A 26,332-nucleotide genomic window follows, 5' to 3' on the forward strand; every position below is an offset into this window, starting at 1 on the left:
GATAATACTGTGCAAAATTTGCACCTTCTTAACTGTGAATCCAGAGTAAGAGAGTATCTGAAAAAAAGCAGATTAGTTAAGGACAACTACACCCTGTAATGCAAAAGTAAAAAGCACACAGGTAATAAAAGCACATGCTCTTGCTGAGAAAAAATTTTCACAAATTTCCAATTTCTGCCACCCTAATTTAGCCTTTTCCATTTATACATATTGTTCTAATTGTATACATATTCCATATATACATGTACTAATTGTAGGTTTGTTCGGAGGTCAAAAAGTCTCAGTACGATAATCAAGCTTCTGAAGTCTAACATGGTTGGAGTTAATGAAGAAGGCCAGCTCATCTTGTCTCAGGAACTGCCCTGAGTGCCTCTCAATGGGTTTTCCCATCAGCATTATAGCTGTAGTTGCCCACCTGAGGGAAATCTGCTCAACGGGTTTTTCTTCTGCCTGTGACTCCAAAGATTTTTTATAAGATGGCATAGGAATGAAATGTTTCTTTTCTTCCAGCTACAGGTCCACAGCCAGTAAGTAGCCACTTTAGAAAGCACTACATAGATCAGAACATGCTCCTGCCAGTGATCCCAAATGGATCTCAGCATGGCTTATGCCTACAAGAGGCCACCAGGAACCAGCATTGCAAGGAAAGGCAACATTTGGCTTTGCTTGCTGCATTATAGGCCTAGTGCTGATGCTCATCCCTATGTTCTGTAGCACTAATGGGTAGCATTGTGGAAGTGCCGTTTTGTTTTACAGTTATTTGACTAGATACCCAATGAAATGCTGTTACAGAAGCATTGGCAATGTTACCTGCCTTTCCTTAACAGCCACAGTACCTGACTTTTAGAGCTTGTCAACATGGAATTTTCAGTTCTGGCTTTTCTGACTTCTGCAAAGCTTGGAAGTACAGCCAGCCTGTAGAATGCAAGGACTCTCTGGATAAAAACTTGCTTTCTGAATGAAGAACTAATAGACTTTTTACATGCAGAAATTAAGACTCCTCTATCCTTAAGAGTGCTTTAATTTCATAAAGCAGATAGGAGGCTATTTATGTAATGTTTTCTTTGGCTCCTGAATGGCATTCCCCACAGCCCTTATCACAAAACAATTTAGAAACTGTATATTTGCTAGCAACCACAGAGCCATATGTAATGCCCCTCTCAACTAAAATCAGAGCAAAACAAGCAAACATAATGCTGGCTGATAAAATCTCATTGCGCTGTACAGTGACTGCTGACTGTGAGAGGCAGCATGTTCTTGTTCCAAATAGTTAACAGTTTCGACTAAGATGTCTCAAAGATTATTTATTAGACTTACTCTAAACCAGTCTTTCTTTCGTGTGCGTGTACTCTGCATATTCACACCAGGGCAACTTGTGGGGTGGTAGGAAACAGCCTGTCCTTTAGTCAGAAAGTGAAGAACTGTCCATTGCCACCTGAATTTTGTCTATCTCCTTCTCCAAAACAAGGAGGAAGGAAAAGTCAGTCTGTCATTTTATTTCATGAGTGCATTTAGGTAAAAACTGCCTTTTTGATGAGGCAGTTTTGGAGTGTATAATTTAAGTTACATGATGCTCTTGATGGTGTAGGAAGTATGGCAATGTAGTCTAGTAATAAACCTAGATAGCACTTAATACACCACCTGAACAAGTATCAGGCTAGCAGCTCCTGAAACAGCAAATACATCCTGTGCTGGGTACTGCGTAGGCCGTGTCGGGACCCGGCTGCCACCGGGCTCTGCTGCAGAGGGCTGCCAGACCTAGCGCCGGGTCTCAGCGATGATGATGACGCTCTTTCTCTGCATGACACTGACACCGTGTGGCTCCTCTGCAGCAACAGCAGCAGCCTTGTGCTCCAGGTACAAAAACTTCCCCTCTGTGTAAATAAAGGTAAGGAAGGTCATTATGCTTGTTTTGGCTGTAGGTATTTAGTTTCTCACTTGAAAGAATTCATGATATTTTGTTAAGAAGGATGGTGTGAGCTAAACATATTGTTTGGAATATAGGGAATAGTTCTTATTTTCTCAGAAAGTATTAAAATAATAGCTACACAGGTCTGTCTGAGCACCATGCATTACTTAGACATATGCTTATACATTTTGCACATCATTGCTACCTATATTAAAGATACAGAAAAAAAAAACCACTCATGCATGCAGTTGAGACTCCTCTGGAACCAGCTACAAGTCACAGGATGAGGTCTCACTGATCCCCATCACCTCCTGCTTTGGGCTGTTGCCATTCTTCGAACTGGCAGCAAGCAGCAGAAGAGGAGCCCACTGCAGACCCTCCCTCAGCAGCCTCTGACTTCCCAATGGCACCCATCCTGAAGGAACAGATCACAATAATACATCACAATGTATCACAACAATTGCCACCAACAGGTACTTGGAAAAATCATCCAAAAGAGATGTTTGTTTATTAGAGGCAATAATAAAGAGTATATTTTAAATGTCTTGGGTTTCATCTTCCGTGCTTCTTGAAAACTAATCTACCCTCCAAGGTTCAAGTTTTGGGATGAGCAGAGCTTTCTTCTCCTCCTTAGGTGGGTACAGATTCACATGTAGGCATCAGGCATCTGTTAGAAGTCCATGAAATTAGCTTACGTAATTGTGTCTCTTTTTCTGGTTGACTAATTATGGTACAATAAGCCTTTGAGTTAAAGTGTTGAAAGAGAAACTCATTTCCCTCCTGACTTCTTCAACATGCACAGACAGTGAGTCGCGTTCATCTCGTGTTGGTTTGGTCTGATAAATAGGACTTTGAGTCTGATGCTCTGAATCTAACCCAAACCTACTGTAAGAACCAGCTCCTCACTTGAGACCCATTTCTGTGTAATTGGTTTGGTCATACAAATGGGCAAGAGGGCTGCTGTACCTCAACCTACAGATCCTCTCTACTGCAGCTGGCCCCCCAGTTGAATGGCAGAGCAGGGTCTGGTACGTGGACAGCTACATTACTTAGGCTCAAAAAAGCAGTGTAAAATGCTGGATGTTTGTTAGGTGCATACGCTTCTTTCACAAATAAGCAAGGTTTTTACAACTTTTTGAACACCACCTTTATTCAGTAGTAGTAACGATCTAGGTCTAAGGCATACTCAGGTAAACTTCTCCCAATCACTGTGTTCCCCATGTAAGTATTTTGTGTTGTGATTCAGCCTTAGCACTGCTGTTCTGGCTATTTTCAGAATGGCTTTGAAATTATTATCATCCACACACTCCATCAAAACTATAAACACAAAGTGTCACCTCTTATACCATCAAAATATGATATATATTACCTCTTTAAGAAAACCATCTTCTAAAGAGAGGCCTAAAATTAATGTATGTTTTGGTTTTAAACATGTGGCTTTAGGAAGATGCTTGCCATCTACCGACTCCGCAGAATTTACCTTTTTATTAACAGGGGGAAAAATTTCCTTTTTATGTTTTTATCCAAGTTTTTTCAGCCAAACCAGGCTTATTTCTTTTTCTGTTCCAAAAAGCCATATGATTGTTCTCAACTAGTGGATCTGTTCCCTCCAGTTCACAAACTACTGCCCCTCTTCTGATGCCCTTTCAATAATGGAATAGCTGCACTCTTGCTGAAATACCTACAGCTCTGTGCTTTTGTGGACTCTGACATTAAGCTTCACATGGCTTTTTCTTGTATGTATTTTTTTTTCTTGTAATACTTTGGGTTCACCATTATGTCTTTAGTGCCAAAAAATGTCCATCTTTGATAAGTTTTAGTTTGGCATGGATGATACTTTGACAAATTGTCATTGCACAGGATTCATTCCAGATGTTGCAGGAATCTCCGCACTTTCTGTATTCAAGGAGCTACATGCCAAAGGGCTACATGAATGCAAACTTCATCAGCTGCTGAACCTGAACTGCTGTCACCAACTCTTTTCCCAGAGCTAAAGCTATCTATGACCTCAGATGACAGAGTGTGCAAGTCATTCTAACTCCTGATAAGGACTTAAAGCCAGCTACTGGATATGTTTAACAATTTTCTTTCTCAGGGTGTTTTCTGATCTCCTCAAGTTTGTCTGTTTTGCCCTCCACACAGACTGAGAGGTGTTCTATCAAATGAAAACTCTTCTCCATATGAACTGCATGTCAGTCCAAGTCCTGTTCTCTGGAACATGAAGTCTGCAGCCAAACTTCTTGTCTTAATCAAAATACAGTCTTTACCATCCGATCCATTAGCTGACTTCCCTCTGAGTGCTCATTGTTATAACACCACCCCACCTCCCCCATGTGAATCAGGCTATTTTGGCTGCAATGTGTTCTGATCTTGTAGTATAAGGGGAGAAGGGGTCTGGGGTCAAACTTTTGCTGTTCTTATTTTTCCCTTTTTTTTTTTTCAGAAAGCTATGGACAACTTAGTTTGTATTATGTAAGCTCCAAGATGACATCTATTGCTGTGAGGTATCCTAAGAACAATTATGCCTGCAGTGATTAAGAGGTTAATACAGAGTCACAGTGCATTTCTACTCTGTTGAAGCCAGCAGTGGGAGTTAGCATAACTCCCATAATCATAGCATAATCATAGCATAACCTTCTCCTGCAGAATTTTTTCTGTAATTCAGCAATTTAGTCTTCCCAGTACTCTTGTCCCTAAAAATCGTAGCAGGAATGTTTGCTAATTGCAAGAATGTGAAATACTTCATAAAAAGCCTAGGAAGGCTGTTTCATCTCCAAGTGGCTTGCCTGGATTTCTACTGCCACAGGCCCATATTTCCATAGAAAACGTACACTGAGCAAAACAGATCATTTCCCAGTTATCTCACATCAAACCAGAAGAAGGCCAGATATCACCAGTAAATGCAGCTACATTCATAATTTTTTCAAAGTTAAATGCGTTCATAAGTGATTATCAAGCTTTTCACCTCCCTGAATAATTTATTTTGAACAGCAGAGCCCAGTGTACACATTCTCCAGTGTAAAGAGGCTAGGTAAAGTTTTAAACCTAGTTATAGCACTATATAAAGAGTATAATTGAAATTTTGTAGTGGACTGTGCCATCTTATGCAGCCAGCAGGCATGAGTTTTTAAAGTGAATCCATCATCCTCAAGCAGCTCCTTTGTACCACCCAGAAATTCAAAGCTCTGGTACAGATGCAGATGGCAAAGGTAAGGCCTCCAGCACAGAGAGATACAAAGAGACAGAAACAAATCCTTTTTCAAGCCCCAGATACTGGTGCTGAAGAACAGCTTTGCCAGTGCCATGAACGCAGTCTCATGCCATCTAGGCCAACTTTTAGCCATGCATATGTGCCTTAGGGACATGGCTAAAGGGTGCTTCCACTGTCTTCTCATCAGGTGAGAGTGATCATGAGCTTTGGGGCAACTCCAGATTTTTCCATCCCACTGTATTTATTTCAGCAGAGAAACTAAAAATAGAAAGGACCAAACCTGCAATAAAGGGCAACACTCATTTAACACATGTTGTGGCTGAGTAGGAATTTGGTAATTTGCAATGGCATCTTCTAAAATCTGTTGCCAAGCTTCCATAATTATTGCAAGTTTGTCCATGGTCTCCATAGCAGCCTTTCCTGAGTCTCAAGGCCTGTGTGGTGACTCACAGTGAGGCACTGGACTCCTTTCCAAGGGAGTCTGAGTCACAGGATGCCAAACCTGGACTGGTTTCCTGTAATACAGAGGTTCCCAAATTACAGTAGACATACTGCTCATGGTACACAAGCCACCTCAGTTTGGTGCTCCAGCACCTCCCAGACATTGCTGCCAGGCGTACGAAGGCAAGCAGATGCTGCTGCTGCCACTAGCGATGGTGGTACCCAAACAAAAATATTTGGAAACTTCTGCTTTAGCAAGTTGCTGGGCTCACACAGACGCTGTCCCTGAATTCCTCAGAGGGGCAAACAGTTTGCACAGCAGTAAAAGAGCTGAGCAAAGCCTTCACCCTGAGTCCTGGGATAGTTTCCCGCTGTCGATAACAGTGCTGCTGTGGGCACAAACTGTTAGAGCAGCTGTCCTGTGGCCATGCAGCAGGAGATGTCCCTTACAGTGCTGTCACCCCTGAACATCCACTCCCAAGCGGTACGATTGGCAACTCATCCTGGCACAGGTGCCACCTCAGCAACAGAAATGAGATCTTTCCTCCCAGCTGACTGCCCTAACCACAGAGTCACAGATTTAGGCTTTCTCTTACATTCCTTTTTGCCTTCTGATCCCCATGAATCTCATTTTCCTGGAAAAGTGGGTGCCCTCACATGCAACAGAGGGGTAGCTCCTCCCAGCTCGCCAAGGCCAGTTTATAACCTTGTATTTAAGGGGATAATTTTGTACTTTGAGCCTCCTCAGACTAAGGAAAGGAAGAAGCCCAGGCCACCCACTCACCGGATGAGACAGGGCAGCCTCTGGGAGGTGCCGTTAGCAGACAGCTATTGTGCACTGTGCTGGACACAGTCATTTAGTGGATGCTGGATGCATCGAAAAGAGAATTTACCAGAACAGGACCATCTCAAATACAGGCAGTTAGGTATTGCTTCATTTTCTTAAAAGACAAGTGAATCCTGAGGTAAATAAGAGCAAGAAGCCTGTAACACATTAGTCAAATTAATTACCTTGCTGTTACTGACTGGAGCAGCCAGCAATATAGATCTGTACCACCTGAATACCTCTGAAGGCACAACTCCACATGCATTTATTTCAGCAGCAAAGCTAGTAATTAAAGGGTGGCTACAGAAAAGAATGTGACTCCCTTTTTATAAGGAGACACATGGAAAAGATAAGGGGTGATGGGCACACATTACTCCTAGAAAGATTCCAACCAGACACAAGAGGAGTATTTTTCACAATCAGAACAGCCAGCCACTGGAATAATCTCCCCAGGGAAGCGTTGGATTCCTCAACACTAGACACTTCTAAGATTCAGCTGGACAGGATGCTGGGACATCTAGTCTAGGTCATGCTTTGCCTAGAAAGGTTGGACCAGATGATCCTTGAAGTCCCTCCCAGCCTAGTGTTCCATGATTCACTCTGTTGACCCTGAAACAATCTTTAATGTCTGTGAAGGCGCCTATTACTCCCTTCTTCAGTTATCCTTTCCTCGTCCTAAGCAAATATTATTGCTTAGGACATGGAAACTGGTCAGCACCTTCACAGTAATAGTTGGGCACCAACTACAGCTTACAGTATCTCCTAGTGCTTTCCCTGGGAAGGCCTGGTGACACATGACACTGGTAGGCACATCCAGACTGATGACCTTTAGTCTGCTCCTCCACTATCTTTTTTTACCGCAAAGAAGGCCAGATGATGCAGCAGCTGAAATTAAGCAGCAGTTACATTGAAAAATGCTGACATCATGACAAAGTTGCTCTGACACCTTCCAGCTTCATCTACTAAGAACGCTCACTGGAGCTCTGATACCTCAGCTGAAACAAAATATTTTACATCCAGATAGACAAAGCTGTAATTTTTTTCCAGAATTATGAGTTTGACAGTGGCCACAGCATGCTCCTTGGGGCCCACTGGGCTTCAAAACCACAGTTCAGTATCTGCCATCCTGGGGTGTCACCAGCCACTCGACACCATGACTAGCACCAGCAATTATTCAGAGTGCTCTGCCACCACTACTACAGATGTTTCTAAAAAAGCAAAGATGAAGAAATAAAAGAAGCAAAACTATTTGCACTAAGTTTAAAACAGGATAGCTCTCTTCCTTGTCAAGTTGACTTGTCAATTTCTGGCAAAGCCATGTGCCAAAACCCTCTCAGCCAGTACCCTCTCTTGATGACCATAGTAGGTTTCACAGCTCTCTCCCTCCCAAAATCCTCCCTAGGTCAAACCAGCAATCACTTGCTTGAAGCCTACCCTGTTCCATCTTTACCCAAGAGCTAGGCTAGCCTGCCTCTTAACTGGCAATGCTTCACTTTCTGAAGATGTTAACATCTGTCATTTGCATTCAGGAGACATTGCCAGTTCTAAAAAGAATTTAAGAACATCTTCACCATCTTTCTTCCTACCTTCCCCTTCAACAATGAATGCTTTCAATAATAACCTCAATATTCCAGCTGGAGGAGAAGTTATTTTCAACTCAAAGAGCAGGCATTGAAGCAACTCCCTCCCCACACCTCCAAAATAATGCAAAATAGTGCTGTATATCTGCACCACTGTTTCAGCTAGCCAGCAGCATTTGGTACAGAAAGGGTCATGAACAACATACTACTTCCGATGGTTTTATTGGTCACAGGCAATGTTACAAAGCAGTTACACTGAATAATGCTGTCACAGTCATATCATAATGTGAGGTTGCTACAAACACATTTGAATTTCACACAGTGAAACTACTTCAGGTGGAAAAAAAAAAATATCAAGCTTGTAACAGAAGATAAAGAAAATACATTTGGTTAAAAGAAAAAAAATGGTCCCAGGATTTCAGCCCACTCAAACTGAAGCTAATGGAAAAGCTTCTATTGACTTCCAACAGGCTTCGAATCCAGCCTTCTACATCCCCTGACCAAGCTGTAATGCAAAATATCTCTCTGCTCAGTCACAGGCTCTTCATTCTTCTAACATACTTGTGCGTGACGTATTTTCTTCTCTTTAAATAAGAGCATAAATGTGTAATTGACTATGCCAAACTTTATATATAAACAGAGCCAATTTTGGCTCATCAGCTTTAGAGAGAGTGGGAGAATTAGGAAGGTGATTGCATGTGTACTGGAAAAGGAGGGAGTTCCTACACTCCTGAGTGCCTGTAGCAGCTGATTGTGTAGCCTGAAAGTTTCCAAGAAAGCTCATTACATGCTTCTTCAGAATTTACATCTGGCCATGTCTGCATTCAAGATGGGAAACTTATGCGAGTTGTAATTTGGATGATAGTGCACTAAAGACAGCTACAAATGCAGCTCTGTTCTGGTCATTTGTCACCAACAGACAAGTGAATGGCCTGCGAGCATCTACTTCAGTGATGAGATGTGCCATTACAGATGACAATCTTAGCAGTCTAAATAAGGAAACAATCTCAGGGCAAAAATTACCTTTTCTTGACAAAAATGGGTTTTCAGAACTGCAGCTGACAAAATTATTCACCAAATTGAGAAAGACATCTTTGCTTCAAGAAAGCAAAATCTTTGCAGCGAATTGAAGTTTAATTTGAAGTAAGATCACAGAATCGTTATAATTGTTTCTGGGAGCTCAGAGATATTCCTGAATTAATTTCTAATTTCTTGTGATTTGCAGGTGACTTGATGCATACAATTCCTGCTTAACCTGAGGATGCACTGAACAACATGCAACCTGTGCATCAAATTCTCCTTAGGTGTCGGAGACACCAGGGGGCAGCAACATATCAAGGCTTCCCAGATAACACAACTTTAGCCAGGCATCTTTTCTGTGCTGTGGAAGTTTCAGTTGCCAGTCCTACTAGCTTAGCATTAGTTTATCGAACCATTATTTTATAAGAACCAAAGCTCAGGATATAATTCATGCTTCAAGGAAAATTGGAGTGAGAAGTCCTCACTCCTTTTGAGGACTCAATGGTCACCAATGGTGACTCAATGGTCACCAAGAATGTAGTTATTTCCCAGAACTGTATTTGTTAAGTATTTATATTTGAAAGTAGAATACTGATCGTAATTCATGCTTTATGAACTTTTCCCTCTCCAGTGCATATAAAAGATAACATTTTTGTTCGTGTCTCAGACTGTGATGATTAAAGGCTGTTAACATTTAATAATGGACATGGTTCTACCACATTCAAGCGGGAATGACAGGAGCTGCCATCCTGTGTTTCACACATAGTCCACCAGGAGTCCCTGAGATAGAAATACGGCACCCACTCTCCTCCCTACTGGCATTTTGGTCAAAAGTTCAATAAATGTTCCAGCTTATTAAAAAAAAAAAAGTTTTCATTAATTAAAACCAGTCTATTTACAAATCAGTTGTGAAATGGATAACAACATTCCATAGGGAAAAAAAAAAATCAGACCCTTTCAAAAGCTGGTAAATATGTTTTTAACTGTAAAATTTCAGCTACTGGCTGTTTTCTGTCTTGATAGAAGCTGAGTCCAGTAAGTAATTCTATATCTCTGACCCGAGCTGTATGAAACTTCATTCTCTCTTCAACCCACATGGACTCAGATTTGCCATCCTATTGGGACAGAGGAGGAAAAGAAGAGATTGTAAACCATCTTTTTTGTTACATATATATATTAAGTTAGCAAAAGACATTTTGACATTTCATAGAAACAGAAAGCAGTCGCTGTTGGCAAGCATCTAACAAACAGAGAACACTGACTTAAAAATAGCTATAAGCTTGCCTGAATTTAATACTTGTTGTTACTTCCTTAATTACACAGACCGTGTTGCTGCACCAGAAGAAGTTGGCAATAATGTGGAATAGGAGGTGATGTCCAGCATCTATCCAACATCTATGATAAAACTATTTCTGAGCCTGACTTGGGCAGCAGGTTGTGTCATACTTTGCTGTAGGATAGGTCAACACACTTTCCATGCTTTGTTCTGGCTTATGTGGAGCATAGCTGTGTGCATTCCAATCACAATTTCAAAGTCTCAACTAGAAGCAACCGATGTTCTTCAGGAACATCTGTCTTCTCCCTTTGAGTACACATTTGGCCTAGCACTGACCTTCCTTTGTGGATGACTCATCTTATCCCAGAAGTTCTTCATCCTTCTCAGCTGTTGACTGGATATTTGTGCTGCAGAAGTCTGTGCGTGTATCACACTGACAATGGTCTCTAAATACTCTGACTCTGCTCTGATAGCACGAAGTTTTGCTCTTTAAACAGGGAACACCTATTTTCACATTTGAAGATATATACAGGCTTTAACATAGCTCTGTTTGCAGAACTATTGTTTTCTCTCTCAAGATTATCATGATAGACTGCCACATTTTTACAGTCTTACTAGTTAATTTCAAAGCAAAACAAGTTCAAGCCTGACTTCAGATGTATGTGGGGACTGAATAGACTACTTACTGCACAGCTTTCACTGTTGTCTTCTCTGTGAGGTACAATGAAAGGCAAGACATCTAGAGACCCTTCACAGTCCAGAGGAGTTTCAGAAGTATTTTTACAACTAGTCAGCACAATGAAGAAGTGAGTCGGAACTGGAACTTCTGAATTACTGGGGTGTCTGAAACACAAAAGACTGCTCTGTAAAATCCATCAAACCATACTTGCACCAAGAACAATGACAGCAAATCAGGTATATTCTGCCGTATCAGTTTTAGCAATCCACTTTTTTAGCCCAAAGAAAGCTTAGGCCTTAGGAAGGAAAATTCCAGATTACTATTTTGCAAATTCAGTTTGGCTTGTAGGCTGATGTGAGTAACAGGTTTGATGAGGCATAACAAACTGATTTATCATAAAAATGCCTTAAGAATCCACAGTACATGGAGAGTTCAGCCAGAATCCAGAAAACCACCTGCCTGCTGGCTTGAACCAATTTTGCTAACTAGTTTATTTGCATTCACAGCTTTGTAGTGGAACGCTGCCAGGTCAGGAAGTGCCAACCATGCCACCAGGGACAAGCCCCTGCCTTGTCTGCTCCTAGAGTCAATATCAAAAGATTTCAGGCTAGCAGACATTTTTCCACATGCAACATCTGCTCTTACACTTCACTTTCAGAGTTCAGGATGACACATTTTGAGGGTGCATTTTCTCTATGTGCTTGCAGCTTATTTTTAAGCTTTATACTTCCATACCTGCTTAGGGCTATTTGTCTGTCCCTCTGAACTGATATAACCTGACAAGGGCCCATCTCCACAAGATGCTTTTCTCGATAACAAATATCATAATTGCTTTTTGACCACTAATAGGAGAAAGAAACAAAGCATTAGAATGTGGAAAGGTTCCCACCTTTTCACTTTTGCTGGAGTATCATAGAGCCCATCAGAGTCATAATCAAACACAGGACCACTGACTACATTGATACCATTCCTGGCTGCAGCATATTCAGGTAGCAGGTATTGATGAAAGTAGTTCCATAACACTGAAACACAGTAATGGAAGTGGGAAACACATATCCAAGGTAGAATCTGTTAATACAACTGTGCAGATTTTTCAGGAATATAAATAGACATGATAAGCTAGGAAAATAATTAGTTATACAGCTGTTTATAGTTTTTAAAGGTTGCATCTAACTGGGCAGCAGCATGCACTGCAGTATCTCCTGACATTGTGGTTTCACAGCTACCCTAATCACAAACCTGATTGAGGCATAGTGATGCTGCTCCCTTGTGTCCTTGGATTTCTGTCACTGGAATGCAAATTGCAGAGAAGCTAGAGGAGGGAAGGCAACCTGTGTCTTACCACACTACCAAATTGGCCTGGATAGCTTTGTCACCCACACCTATGAGCTGTGAAGTACCAATATGATATTTTTAATTACAGTTAAGTGTCGACCTCTACTCTGTTACAAAACAGGACATTTCTTTGTCCAGAGGAAATGCTACCCTTTTTTTTTCACTAGGAAAATGCTTAATCCCCCTCACCCAAGAAAGCCAGGTCTTCATATTTTTTCTGAGACATCATTATTATCCTGTTTCAGGATAATACTGAGGCCCTAGACTCTTGCCTGGAACCCCATCTGAATTTAGAAGACATCCCTGAATTTGAAAGTAATTTAACTCACACAGTTATATATGGCATTGGTGTTCTCTAGAGCATATTCAGTTTAAAACCCCGTTTAGGTAGGCAGGAAAATGTAAGATGTCAGACATTAAATGTCTTGCACTATGTTCCCATGTAATGCGCCAGTTGATTAGGAATCATAAGCTCACAATGGTGGGCCTTTTTCACAAGACTGATAATCCTACTTCTGGGAACTTTTCATTGAGGTAAGAAGCCCGCAGTTGAGGGAGATCTTATTTTACAGAGACAGTTGAAGCAGGAATCATTTGCATGGTTTGGAAGCAAGCAAAAAAAAAAAACAAAACCAAAAACAAACAATAAAAAAACAGTAGCCTTTCTAAGATTCAACTGTGCATACAAAATACGCATATAAATAAATACCTTTAAATGCGGGATACATTGGCACAATGTTGCTAGTAAGCAAGGCATCATACTGATGTTTTTTTCCATCTATCATGAAATCTAAAACGAAAAAAAGCAATTAATTACTTGGATTTGTTACTTTAAGCTTGCATTTTCATGCTTCAAAAGACTGGTGTAAAAAGTTAAAGTGTAAAAGTTAAAGTGGAGCTGACCTAACTTCACTTTCCAAAGGTGATGTGGGTCTAAGTGCTAACTTCAGTACATGCTGTTTCCCATCCAAAATAAATAATCTCAGCAGCACCAGCAACTGCTCTTTTCAGAGGTACAAGGGACAAGTTTTTGTGAGATTTAAAAATACCAGAACAGACTTTTCAATTGTGGGGAAGGGAGTAAAATTCACTTCATGAGTGTCAGACCAATTTGCTCTTACTGCTAAATCTAGGCATAAAAATAGGAGCTCTAACAGAACTTAACAAATTACATTTGATATGGATGTTTAAATAACATACTACTCAATACTTTATGCAGTAAAGTCAATGTAAAATGCTTCCAAACCAGCTCAGCAACAATTCACAAACAATATAACCACTTACAAACAGAAAAATATTTTGTAACATGTTTGAGAATCAGAGCTATGTTCTTCAGATCAGTAATGAGTTGCTTTACTAAAGACCATATATGGCACACAACAGTATATTTCAAATAGAAAATAAACTTATCAAGACAGGTTTTTTATTAAGTGAAACATCCCTAAATTTTACTTTGGATGTTTCCATCCAAACACGTTTTGGGTGTTTCCAAGTAACACCCCTCTCACAAAGTGAATTTGCAATTTACTAGCTTGTCAGACTTGACTCAAGGTTTAGATGCTCCTTCCAGTTTCTTCTATGAGATGCCACTTTAGAAACCTGGTAAATTCCAAAGCTTTTGGAAAGTACTAAGTGACCTCGGACAACCCACTAACTGCTGAAGTGCCTAAAATGTTCTTCTTTTGCATACGCTGAACAGCAACAATTCAGCAACTACTGCTCTATACTCTGATTAGTTATCAGGAACATCGATAATGGACTATACCTACTACATTACAAATCATTTAAATCAGATATGCAGTACAATGAAGGCAACATACTTACTTGGAGGAGAAAGGAATCCATAAGTTAGGCGAGGATGATTGTTGTAAAACAAACACGTCTGGTTATGATTAAAAGAAATACGAGCATCCTTGTGTAAACAACTGGAGGTATTTTCTGTATCAGAAACCCATTTGTCCTATTGATGAGAAGAAAGTATCAACAGTAAAACAGATAGTTGACATACGATAATTCTCTTCAGTGTGGGGGACTGCAGAATGCTCAGTATTTAGCTGCTACTGCCTTTAAATACATGAAGGCTGTTAACTAAAATGCAAGAAATGTTCCTCTTTTGTCAGTGGAAAATGAGCCCTCCCATCTATTTTGTATATTTTGGAAACAAAGTGAACTGCAGCATTTTACTCAAGTTGAGAATATCATCTTCCAAATGAGAATCTAGAGGTGCCCATTAAAGATAACCTGATACACTGTAAATGTACTTGTCCATTCAGGCTAGCAGAGGCAACAAGATGTGTTACCATCTCTCTCCACTAGGCCACTTGTTCAGATTAACTGGTAGCTTCATGCCACTAACCTCAATATATTTAGCATCAAGCAAACGGCCCTGCCACATTACAAACACTTCTTTAAGACCATGAAACTGGTATTGAGCCCAGACTTTAAGAACAGCACTGGCAGACTGCTATGGCAGACCTACACTGCAAATCAGTAAGCCAGTGCAGACTCATAGGGCTTCTCTATGAAAGGCAATGGGCTCTTCACTTACTGGAGGATTTGCTTCCTCTGAAGGCAAAACTGCATCTCATTCCAAGAAGCACTAAATAGTCAAGGATAGTCCTTACTAACATAGGACAGTAAAGTTCATACACAATTCCTCTTTTTATCACACATGGTTCTATTTAGTTCCCTGGGAGACAGTACTGTGAGATCTAGGAAGCATTCAGGAATAACTTACATTTTTGTTAACAGAGTATGCACTCCACAGAGACATCCTGTAGTCCTTGCTGTACCCACTCACATAGCGGTAATGGTAAAGAAGACAGTAATTATGGCTCTTTTGCAGAACCCTGGGCCGTCCATAGGGCAAAGTAAGCTCCTCTATCTTCTTAACTGTGGCAGAAATAGTGCTTGTTACACTTCAATCAATAATGGTTATTAAGCATCTTCCTCTTTTATACACCCTCAATATGCTTGCCTCAATTTCCAATTTTCAAATAGAAAAGGCATAGTAACTAAAGAAAAAGATTGTCATTCTTATGTCAAAGGAAGAGTTTCTATGCTAAGAAAATAAATGACAAAGCAAGTATAAAGCAATCATTTAAACTTACGCTGTACAAATTAAGCTTATATTTAAAACAAAACAGTTTGCCATTTAAAACAGGAGATGGATCTAAGTTAGAATCTTTGTTGACTTTGTGTTTCAACTTAAATACAATGTGGGAACTGCTTTTAAGTAACATTCAGATAGAACAGAAACCAACTGTGGTGTTTTGAAATTTGCTAAGGGGACTATTTTAGTAGAAAACACAAAGTCATATGCAAAAGTGACATTTACAGGACTAAGAAATAGAGATTTAAATAAACGATACAGTGAAGGACTGGGTGAATTTTCTGATGTGCAAGGACTTGCTTTATAATTAATGTGATAGTCAAAACCTTCCTTCTCCCTCTTTCTCATGGACCACCTCTCTTTATAAAGTTTGTATACAGAGATAGAGTTCTCCAAATATTTATGCATAATACTGCACAGGGGTTTTCGCAGACCCTTGCCTAAGGCATGGGCTATTTGTTGGCAAACTACTGCATCCAATGAAGAGTAAAGACTTTCTTTTGAAAATCCGCAGAAGGTATGTCATTAGAACCTGAAAAGTAAGGCAGTTAGCAACATAACTACTTTAGAGTCAATGCCATTTATCTTAAAGAAAAAACAACTAACAAAATAGAGTCATGAGAAACACATGCTCTTGCAATTATTTGCTGCAGTCAAATATCAGTAGAATGTTTGGGGTTTTAACTCACAAGGTACATTTCCATTTCATCAAAACATTGAATATTTACATTTTTGCCAACTGGAAACAAAAAGAAGGTTTTCAAGTTTTAAATTCTCTGATGTAAAATACAAACTTGAGGAAAACCAGCATATCATGGAAATATGTTAAAATAAAAATACTACTTTGCCTTTGAAAATGCAAGTATTTCCAATCATTACACAACTGGAATTATAACAAAGGTGTAAAAACATGTAGTCCTTAATGGACTACTTAATGGACTACTTAATAGGTCACTACCATCCACAAGTTATGCAGAACTACAATTTCAAGATAATTGTTTTAAATGGGAAAATAAATTGAGCAATGAATGCTGCAGGTTTTTTTCCACAGCAGTGCCGCAACACAAGAAAATGTCAAGATTATTACATTTATTTCTAACCCGTCAGGGAAAAACTAAACATTTTTTCATAAGACTGAAAATGCATTTGATATTATGTTGTTCTTACAGGTCGTCAGGTTATGACATTCAATAAGGGAATATGCAAACTGAGGTAACTAATAAGCTCTAAATAGTCTAAGAATCATCTAAACTGGTTACTATAATTCTTTTATCTGTAATTGTGCTTTTCATATCAAATTAAAAGTAATAATTTCATCATCTTCAAGAAATTATTAAGACTAGTGCTAAGCCACTTCTCACTGATAACCTAAGCCAAATTCTTACTGTTTCAGAATCATAGGTTTAGAGACTTAGGTTCCTATTTGTACCAAACAGAAGAACCGAAGTAGGTTGTGTACCTGGCCTTGCCATGTTTCTTCAAAGCCAGGTTCAGCAGGCACTCAAACATCCACCTACACATCAGCAGTCTGTTCCTGTGAATCCATCTTACATGCTTCAGGGAAAGCACGCTGTACTGTACTAACTGGATTTCATCTTGCTGCTCTCATGATTGTTAATTTTAAAAGAGTTATTTTTAAAGGGTTCTGGGATTCATTTTAAAGAGATGTGCTGTTAGTGGAAAAGACTCAAGAAAGCTCTATCTGCTCTTTCTACCAGGACAAATTACACAAGCCAACAGAAGCCTTAAATCAGCCCTGAATAAGCAGCAAGCACTGGATCTTGTCTGTTACTGGCATTTAAGACCAGAGACCTACAGTGAGGTGTTTCCAAATAGAGTTTATCTGCATAAAAACCAAGGTTTTATGAACACTCACAAGGCAAGGTCTCAGCCTATTTCTCTGTCTGACAGCCTAATTGTCTTGATTTTCTTTTAAGGCATTAGCACTAAGGGCTACATTCTATTTTGGCTTACAATTGTCATGATTTATTTATTGTCTTACCTGCTACATGCTCAAAATAGTTTACTTTGCTTTACAAATCAGGAGCACATCTACAGCCTTGCAAATTGCAGCTCAAACATGGTATGTTCAATAAATGGAAATAAAACATACATAAAACAAGCAAAAGCTTCAAACCACATAATAACTCAACCACATAAAATACCCCTTTTGCTCCATTAAAAGTATGCTGCCATTGTGATGTCAGTATTTGCACAGATTTCTTCTCAGGTGCATACATGCACATTCCCTATACACCATTTTTGCTTCCTATCCTGAAATGCTTATTACTTCAGTGCTAGAAAAGTCAAAAGTATCAGATAATATGCATGCCATAAAGACACATGGAGTAGGATACATATTTATTTGTAGAACAAAGGGTTCAGTAAAATGATGTTTGAAAGCCTCAGAACTATAGCAAGCCCTAGCAAATATTTAAAAGTACTTGAGAGTTGCTCAGAAGTTTAACAAACACTTCATATTTTAATAATTCCTACCTTTTTTAACATTTTATATTAATAGCTAAAGTTCTTACCTTCTTTTTCAGTGAGATTTAAACGCTGGTGAAAATCCTTTACTGGCAAGCCCTGTAATTATAAAGCAAAAACAGTGAGATTCTACTAAGTATCAGTGCCCTACAAAGCATATTATGAGCCATTACTACACTTAAAGTACTGAGTGTAACATCTGCCTTGCACTGTACATAACTGTGACATCTATTGGCTAGAGGCTATGGAGAATTTCCAGAAGCAAACTGGTTTTGCCAAAGGCAAATCTACAGTCTTGAAAACCACAGCCCAAATGCACAACATTCACAGAAGGGAAATTTCAGCATAATTCAGTAAAGCAAGCAAGAACTGAATGCTTTCCCCATCAATGCTTGCTTCTACGGCATCTTCCAGGCTCTGTAGAACTGAATATGACTTCACATAAGCAGACTGCAAAAATGGATATACAAATAAAGGCTGGTACCCCCTAACCCTAGGCAAGATTTGATTTTGAAACCAACAATAGGGAACTGCTCAGCTGGTGAATAAACACAGGAGAATCCAGAGAGTTTCATTCTTTGAACGCAACACAGCTGTCTGCCTCCACTTTAACAACTTCAGTACTTACCCCTGTCCTGCAGGAGCAGCCAAGGCTCACTGAGAAGGCTCTTTGTCCCACCAAAGAACATTCAGAAGGATGGCTTGTTTCTGTGGGATGTTGGGGTGTGTAAACAGTATTCCTTAACAGATGGTTTAGGCGACCATGAGTTCCATTGTTTGGGGCTGGTTTCAAATCAAGCAAATCTATGAAGAATTCAAGTGATATTAGCAGGATTAGAAAGACTGTTGTACACTGCTGATTCTATTGTGATTACAAGGATGGGGGAGTCAATAAAGCTGCCCTGCTTGCTGATCACAATGCCCAAAAGGGAAAGCACACATGTTCTCAGCTAGAGCTCAGGATAGTATTAGTCTGCTTGTAATAAGAGACAGAACAAGTGCAAGAAAGTGGCAGAGGTTGACATCTGAGGATAAATGAACTTCCAGAATCCAAACTTGCAGTGGGGGACAGAACGGCAGTCTCAAACACATGAAACTAATGACTATGTAACATTGGAGCTCTGGGGGGTAAGTCTGGGGGATTTTTGGTTTATTAGTTTTGGATTATTTTTTTTTACTTCTATGAATATTAAATACATAAGCACCACTGAAGAGTAAAGCCATAAAAGAGCCTAGGCAGAACACAGGTTTCTGCTTACATCTAAAACATCACTTGCATCTAAAATTTTAAGATTCAAAATTGTCACAAAAGGAGCCTAACCAGAAAAACATCTCTACCCTAAATACCTAAATCTGCCATTAAAGTAACTCAAACAACTGGAAGCTGCCTACCACCAATGCTTGGAGATATTTCAGACACCTTCAAAATACTGAAGAGTTCAAGCTCTGTTTCACGCTTAATCCACACTAGCATTCATAGTTTTGTTGTTTCTCCACTTAACTCATATGGAATCCACGAAATAAGATATTTTCAAAACACAGCAGGCACACTTGTATCCAAAAGGCTGGTGTCTAGATCACCTACCTACAGCACAAGAGTTAGAGCTGAATTTCCCTTCCTGCATGGGGAACTGAACACATGCAGGAAGGGAAGTTCAGCACCACTCCTGTAACAAACAAAACAGCTTCAGCTGGAGGAAATGACATTCCTCCAGATGAAGCTGCTTTTCTTTGGAAGAATAAACCAGCCTTTCTTATCCTAGCAGTCCCTGCTCCAATGTATATATCACACAAAGCTGCAAAAAACCAAATCAGAACCAGTCCCGGAACTCAGGTCACCACTTCAGCAGCTAAATTACACGGTTACGTTACTATTATTTTAAGTGGAGTATCCAGGAATTCACAACGCCCCAGAAATCCCCAAGTCTGGCAACATGGAAAACCTGAGTTGAAATTCCCCTATTTAGACAAGACAGTTGCACATATCCGGTGCTTGCACTTTAAGTGATGAGAGATGTTGGACAAATGGGAAACTCTCTTCTCAGGCTACATTTTGCAAGAAGATGTAATCAGCCACCTCCAAGAGAAACACTAGAGCCCAAAAAAACATGTGAAAGAAGATGCCTTTCTGCAGTCCAGAAGGCATTTAAGCCCTGCACAAGGAAAGGGTTGAGTAAGTCACCTTGCTTCATTCTCTTATCTGGAAGTTAATGTGCTGGCTTTTGCACATCCTATTATTCTTTCTATACAGGATAGAAAATCTAGACCTCGATGACTGCACTTAAAAAACATCTGATCTGTTACTGAACCTGCTTCACTGGGATGCCAGTAAGGACTTTACCCCTCCTATGCAGAATACACAGATCAGGGTCATGAGGAGGTTCAAGATCAGTTGTGACATAAGAAGACTAGATGGTCTTAAGGTTCTTTCCAACCCTAACTATTCTATGATTCTAAGACAGCAAAGTAAGCAAGACTGCAAAAGGCAGGCTTCCTGACAATGGCCTATTTCCTATTCCAGCAAAGAATTTAAACACGTGGTTTAAACATGGTATACCTGAATATTGCCACTGATCTTAAGCACGTGCAGTGATCCCTGTAAGTGCTTTCTGGATCAAACCCTTTGGTAAAACTTTGTCTCTCAAAGTCTTGTAAAGTAGTCAGTTTTAGTAGTGGTGAGTCAAACTACCAGCTCCGGAGCAGCCAGAGGAGTACACAGGGTGACCAGCGGAGAGATGTAAGGTGGCCTGACCAGTAGATCCTAAACAGCCGTTAGTCATTTAGAAGGCTGGACCTTTCTCAAAAAACAAGCAGCTTTTTATTTGTGAAAATGAGCAGTGAGTTTTAAGGACAAATTTCTAAGGACACTTAAAAACCTGCCATTAGAAGATTTATAATGCCCAAAAGATATTATGTTTTACTGAACAAAGATGACCCCCATCAATTGTACTTACCACACATTAAATTATATACTTCAATGTTTTCAAATGGATCAACTTTAGTACGAAACTTGAATCCTGGTCCAAACCCAATAAAGATAGCCTAGGATTTACAGAGAAAAATAAAGTGGAACTCTGTTTAGAACAAGTTAAAATGGAAAATATCTTCATATTCAGAGGGCATTTTCTGCTAAGAACTTAAACTTTACCAGCATAGTATGGATCAAGTCAAAAAACAATTTTTTCTTTAAAAAAGTAAGAATATTTTTTTATAGTAGTAAGAGTATCAGGAAACTGTCTCATTGTTGCCTTTAAAAAATTGCCTTCAGCCATTTATGATGTACCTTGCTCTTCTTTGCTTTTAAGGAAGTTAAATTCATTTTCTTAAATGCTTTAAGGAATTTAATAAACAGAAAACGTTGAGCCAAAATAGCCATCGCATTTCATGCCCTATAAACAAGGTGGAAGCTTTTGACTTAAGGCTATAAAAACATCTGTTGGTAGCAATGCTTTAAATGGTTTAAGCAAAGGCAAGATCCTAGGCTTCTACGCCTGGTTTGCAGCTGTTCTTTCTTCTTGCAACCACTTCCCGAGCTGTATTGGCACAAGTTATTGTGTAGCCGTACAGCAAACCTGATCCAGAAACACAGCCAGCTCAAAAAACTTCTTTCCTGCTGTCTCTTTTCCTTCTGGTTCAGTTCTCCGACCTACTTACCACTGCAGCCATGCAAAGCTTACACCAGCATAGAGCAGGGTTTGCTGCAGGAGTAAGAACAAGGAGGCAAGGGTAGCAAATGCTTAACTCAACTGCTGCCCCCCTAAAAAAAACCTGTTTTTAAACTTATCCTGAGATATTCATCTTATTTGTGGTATCAAGATACTGAATGAGTGATAGATGTTTTGCACTCCGTAGCATCTTCCTGTGTAAGATCTCAAAGCTCTTTGCAACGCAATTGTCTCAGGCTTCATAGCTGTATGGCAAAAATTAGAGCTTCAACTCTAACTGCTTTTTTTGACATTAAAGCATAATTCAGGCTGACATTCTGCAACTGTTGATACTGTAGGCTAATAATTTACTTGACAAGCCTAATTTGAACCAGATGAGGCAGGAACATGCTACCTCCTTTCTGTTGAACTAGTTAATTACAGAGCATGAAATTCATGCTGCTATAATGTTAGCCGCAAAAGGATATAACATGTTTGGTTTAAGACCAGTTGGGGCTTTTATGAACTGACAATCACAAGCCTAGAAGAAGTCTGAACCAGAACAAAACAAATTACACAAGTCAAACTGTAGCAGAGAGAATATGCTAAAACTGGCATTTGGTATCACGTGGACTTGTTGGTTGTAAGCCATTACCAGGTACCCTATCAACAGGTTTCTCACTGTCAAATCAGGGAAAAAGAGTAGGCCTGGAAGGGTAAACTGATACAATATTAACACTGCTTTTGGCTAGCAGTTTGATGCCAACACTACATTATTCTACAAGACATGAAAAGTTAGGCTTTTAAGTGAAATCTATGCTTCACATTGCCTATGTAGGTTTCTTCATAAAAGTTGCTTTCAGTAATTTTTTTAAATAGAGGGTTCTCTCTATATAGATGTGCTTACACATATTAACTGTAATAGTAGCAAGTACCTCGTAACTGTTAGTGGACTGCATCCTCAAAACCAGCTATTTCAAATGAAAAGTATTGCTTTTCATTGTTTTGATAGCAGAAACTAAAGCAGAGGATAGGTTAAGTGACTTCCCCAAATTAGATGGAGCTGCCTAAGAATCTGATTTCGTGTTTCCCTATGATCTCTCCCATTTCTCATTAAAGAGAAGAATTTCAGGACTCTCCTTGTTTTAAACAACCGACATGCTTTCTCCTGTACCTCAGAACAGCGATACATAATCTAGCATGACACAGCAGAATTACGGAGCTGGGAGATAATCTAGTGAACTTTCACAAAAGACAGGATCAAAAGTAATTATGTATTTTGCAAAAGATGCTTGTCTGACCAGTTGTTAAGTAACACCTTCAGTGGAAGCTCCACAGACTTCCAGGGCGAACTGTTGTACTCGCTAATGGTTTAAAAAAGAAGTTTTCTAATAAACAAATCAACTCTTCTTTACTGCAGCTTAAGCTTGTTACTTCCGTTCTTAGGCAACCCAGAAAACAAGGAATGGACTAGCCTTACAGCCCATGGAGACTGGTCGGCTAGGGAACAACTTTGCTTGCAAAGGCCTGGACAGCAAGCTGAACATGAGCCAGCAGCACACCTTGGCAGCAAAGGTCAGCAGTATCGCATGCTGTATAAACAGAAGCTGAGCCAGCAGGTTGAGGTAAGGGATTATCCCTCTCTACTCAGCATTTCTTTACGCCATATGAGGATTCTGCACCTCCAACATAAAGGAATGACATCAATAAAGAATCATCACAAATTCAGTAGAGGACCCCCAAGATGGTTGGGGGCTGAAGCTCCTGCCCTGGGAAGATGAACTTGTTCAGAATGGAAAAGAAATTGCCTCAGGTGGACATAACAGCAGTCCCCCATCATCAAAGAGACTGCCACTTCAGTGCTACACAGTGGGAGCAGAGACACAATAGGCATAAACTGAAATAAGAAAGGTTCTGGCTGGCTATAACTAAACAGATTTACAAAAGGAGAACAGTCGGGCAATGGAATGAGTTGGTTAGAAGCTGTAGAGCCTCTATCCTTAGCAGTTTCAAAGACAACTGGGTAAAGCCCTGAGTAACGTGGTGTGATCTCACAGCTGACTGTGTTTTAAGTAGAGGTGGGACTAGGGACCTCCTGAGGTCTTCCAATCTGAATTCTCTTAAGACCTACAATTACTGTGTTGACGATTCGATAAGTTCTCTCTTTTCCTGCTTTTAATGTTACAACCAACCAAAATGGTGCAATTTTGACTCTTAACAGTACAGTGAAATCTCTGGGGTAAGTCCTGTTGGGTTTTTGCCCAAATCTTATGACAGTGGAATCCCACCCTCTGTTGGTTACCCAGCACATCGTAATAGGAATGCTACAAATGCTTGATTTCTTTATTTGCAGATGGAATAATGTTACATATCTTTAAAAACTTAAGTCTCACACCCAGCAAACACAACATTCGGAAATAAAAGGAGCTAAAAATAAGAGCTAGCGTAAGTTTAAGTCTCACCTGCATACTGGGGAAGCGATTGTCTGAACCATGGAATCCACCTGTACATCTTTTAATCTCAAGCGGTTTCCTATTAAAAATTCACAGTTTCTGTAACTCACACTTTATAAATCATATCAGTATAAACCGCATTCAGTAATGCACTGTCCATGTATCTATTTAAAGATTCTTAAAGGCTTGTCCATAGGGAATAGAAAGTCTTTAGAAAGAATAGAAAGCTCTGGAAAAGAATGCCTTGAAAATAACTTCTTCTGCAAATGTTATCTGCAGATAGTTTCCTCAGCAAATGTTATCCCTTTGGAATTCGCAAATGTTCAGAGTAATTTAAAGCCAAATATCAGATTACAGATAAGCAAAATGCTTGTTCTTAGGGTAACAGATTTTCACTGTCATTCAGGTAACAGAACTTCACAGTACTTCATACAAATAGATTCTTAATATTTCTTTGGTTTTTAATAAAAACATGCTCACAGTGTTAGACAACAGGACTTACTGAATACGCAGACTGAAACCCTTTTGGTTTTTGAACAGAGGTGTTCAAAATTATATTATTATAGCAGATGCTATTGTTCTGGGACTTGTAAAGTCATTGGTCAGAACATGTAACTAATAATAGCAGGCCCAGTAAATTCAATACATTCCAGTGGATCATTCAAAAGACTGATTCAACTAAGTAATTAAGCACATGCTTAGCTTTCAACACTCACTTTGAAAATTCCTAAAGCATGGCAAGGCATGCTCAAGTATCTGAAAAAGTTTCTAACATTTGAAGTATGCACTGTTTCTTTGCAATGTCCTTTTGCTATGACAAACAAGAATACCATGCTTTAATAGCTATCACTGATAGTTATTAGAAGAGAATAGCATTTGGAAGAGAAATGCTATGAGAAAACAAGAAATTATTAAATTATTTACTGTATAATCAAGTACTGAAAACTGTAACTTACCTAGCAAGCTGCCATTGGGAGTCTAAATAGAAGTGCAATGGTTCAATCCGGTCATTATATGAATAATGGAAACGTTTGGGTAGCATCTGTTTCATGTAAGCTTTGAAAGGCTGATTTGGTTCTAGGCACTGAAAAATTTAACGTATAAAATGTATGCTTCACCAAACTTTTGCTTATGTCATGAACAGTTCTTACAATGCACTTCAATAGCAAAGGTCCTGCAATAACTTCCACTAAGGACAACAGGACTCTGTCAGGTTTAGATTCTTATGGTCTGGGGACACGACTAATAACCATTTAAATAACAAATACTGTCTGGTTTTGCATTCAGTAGTTATTGGAATAATATTTACATTGGATTATGGACACAACTTCTTTTTTTACAGAAAATTATACAGAACCAAACAGTATGGATTAGAATTAATGAAGATTTACACCAAAATATGAACATCATGATACATTCACAAGTTGTAGACTATCCACTGCAATAATTCTACCTCTCTGCAATACAGAAAATAACAGACATTCAAAGGGTTTTCAGATTGATCCCTCAGGGACAAATAGATTTTTCCACCAAGATCCATTAATGATTTAAAAAACAAAAACCACCCCCAAAACAAAAAAAAAAAAAAGAAAATACCCACAAACACACACAAAAAGAAAAACACCAAACAAAAACCTCTACTGTAATATTGGAATTTTTGAAAAGTGAAGTATCTATACAAACAGCACTGCTCTCACCACCAGCAGTGTCTGCACAACCGAGTGGCAAACTGATTGTGGTGCAGGCATTAAGAACAGGTATAGAGCAGAAAAGCAAGTTTCTGAAGATGAAGGAAAAAAAAAAAAAATAAGGGAAAAAAAATCTATAACCTCTCTCAAAGCTGTTTATCTAAAAGGTGTGGGCAAGAAAATCTCATGCTTGTCCAGGAAATGGAGCTGAGCTTTACACTGACTTGGCCCTCAGCCAGTATGGTCCAGATACACAAGTTCTCAGTTTGAAGAGCAACATGATACAGTTAGTGAAAAGAGTTGAGCACAAAACCCTAGTTAATGCACAACCAAAAAGCCATATGACACCTTACTCAACTTTGACCTTCCCCTGAGTGGAACTACATTTGTTGTTAACTGCATTGCGTATGGAAGGTCACCAATTCAAAGTCCATATGCTATGCAAGTAGCCCAGCAAACAGCTGATGATATAAAATACTGTAAACGTCAATAGAAATTAAGCTAGAACAACAAACACAAAGACACTTACTGTGAGGTTTCTGACAATGCCTTCATAATTAACTGGAAGAATCATATGTAAGAATTAGACACCTAAGTTAAAAAAAAAAATCAGATGTAAAATGAAAGCATTCCCATCACATCATATAATTGGCTTGAGTTTCAAAAAAAAT

General features: G+C 39.3%; 1 protein-coding gene across 3 annotated transcripts in view; it reads right to left on the minus strand.

Moving 5' to 3' along the window:
- Positions 1–9,846: 9,846 nt before the first annotated feature.
- Positions 9,847–26,332, minus strand: part of ENPP1 (ectonucleotide pyrophosphatase/phosphodiesterase 1) — a 54,314-nt gene continuing 37,828 nt past the window's right edge. For 2 of the 3 annotated variants that reach the window (XM_057408559.1, XM_057408550.1), the window contains 12 exons: positions 26,191–26,222; positions 24,930–25,057; positions 23,983–24,052; positions 20,831–20,918; positions 18,505–18,680; positions 17,924–17,975; positions 15,015–15,169; positions 14,102–14,237; positions 12,987–13,067; positions 11,832–11,964; positions 10,950–11,106; positions 9,847–10,102 (listed from right to left, as the gene is read on the minus strand). In XM_057408559.1, coding sequence (XP_057264542.1) covers positions 9,935–10,102; positions 10,950–11,106; positions 11,832–11,964; positions 12,987–13,067; positions 14,102–14,237; positions 15,015–15,169; positions 17,924–17,975; positions 18,505–18,680; positions 20,831–20,918; positions 23,983–24,052; positions 24,930–25,057; positions 26,191–26,222 — 1,376 coding nt within the window. In that variant the 3' untranslated portion in view covers positions 9,847–9,934. Of the gene's footprint in view, positions 10,103–10,949; positions 11,107–11,831; positions 11,965–12,986; positions 13,068–14,101; positions 14,238–15,014; positions 15,170–17,923; positions 17,976–18,504; positions 18,681–20,830; positions 20,919–23,982; positions 24,053–24,929; positions 25,058–26,190; positions 26,223–26,332 lie in introns of those variants that run through there. The other variant, XM_057408567.1, reaches the window with a different exon arrangement.

Source organism: Pezoporus wallicus, unplaced genomic scaffold (genome assembly GCF_028554395.1).
Source record: "Pezoporus wallicus isolate ANWC-B61680 ecotype Strahan unplaced genomic scaffold, APGP_CSIRO_Pwel_v1 contig_3817, whole genome shotgun sequence".
Taxonomy (NCBI): domain Eukaryota; kingdom Metazoa; phylum Chordata; class Aves; order Psittaciformes; family Psittacidae; genus Pezoporus; species Pezoporus wallicus.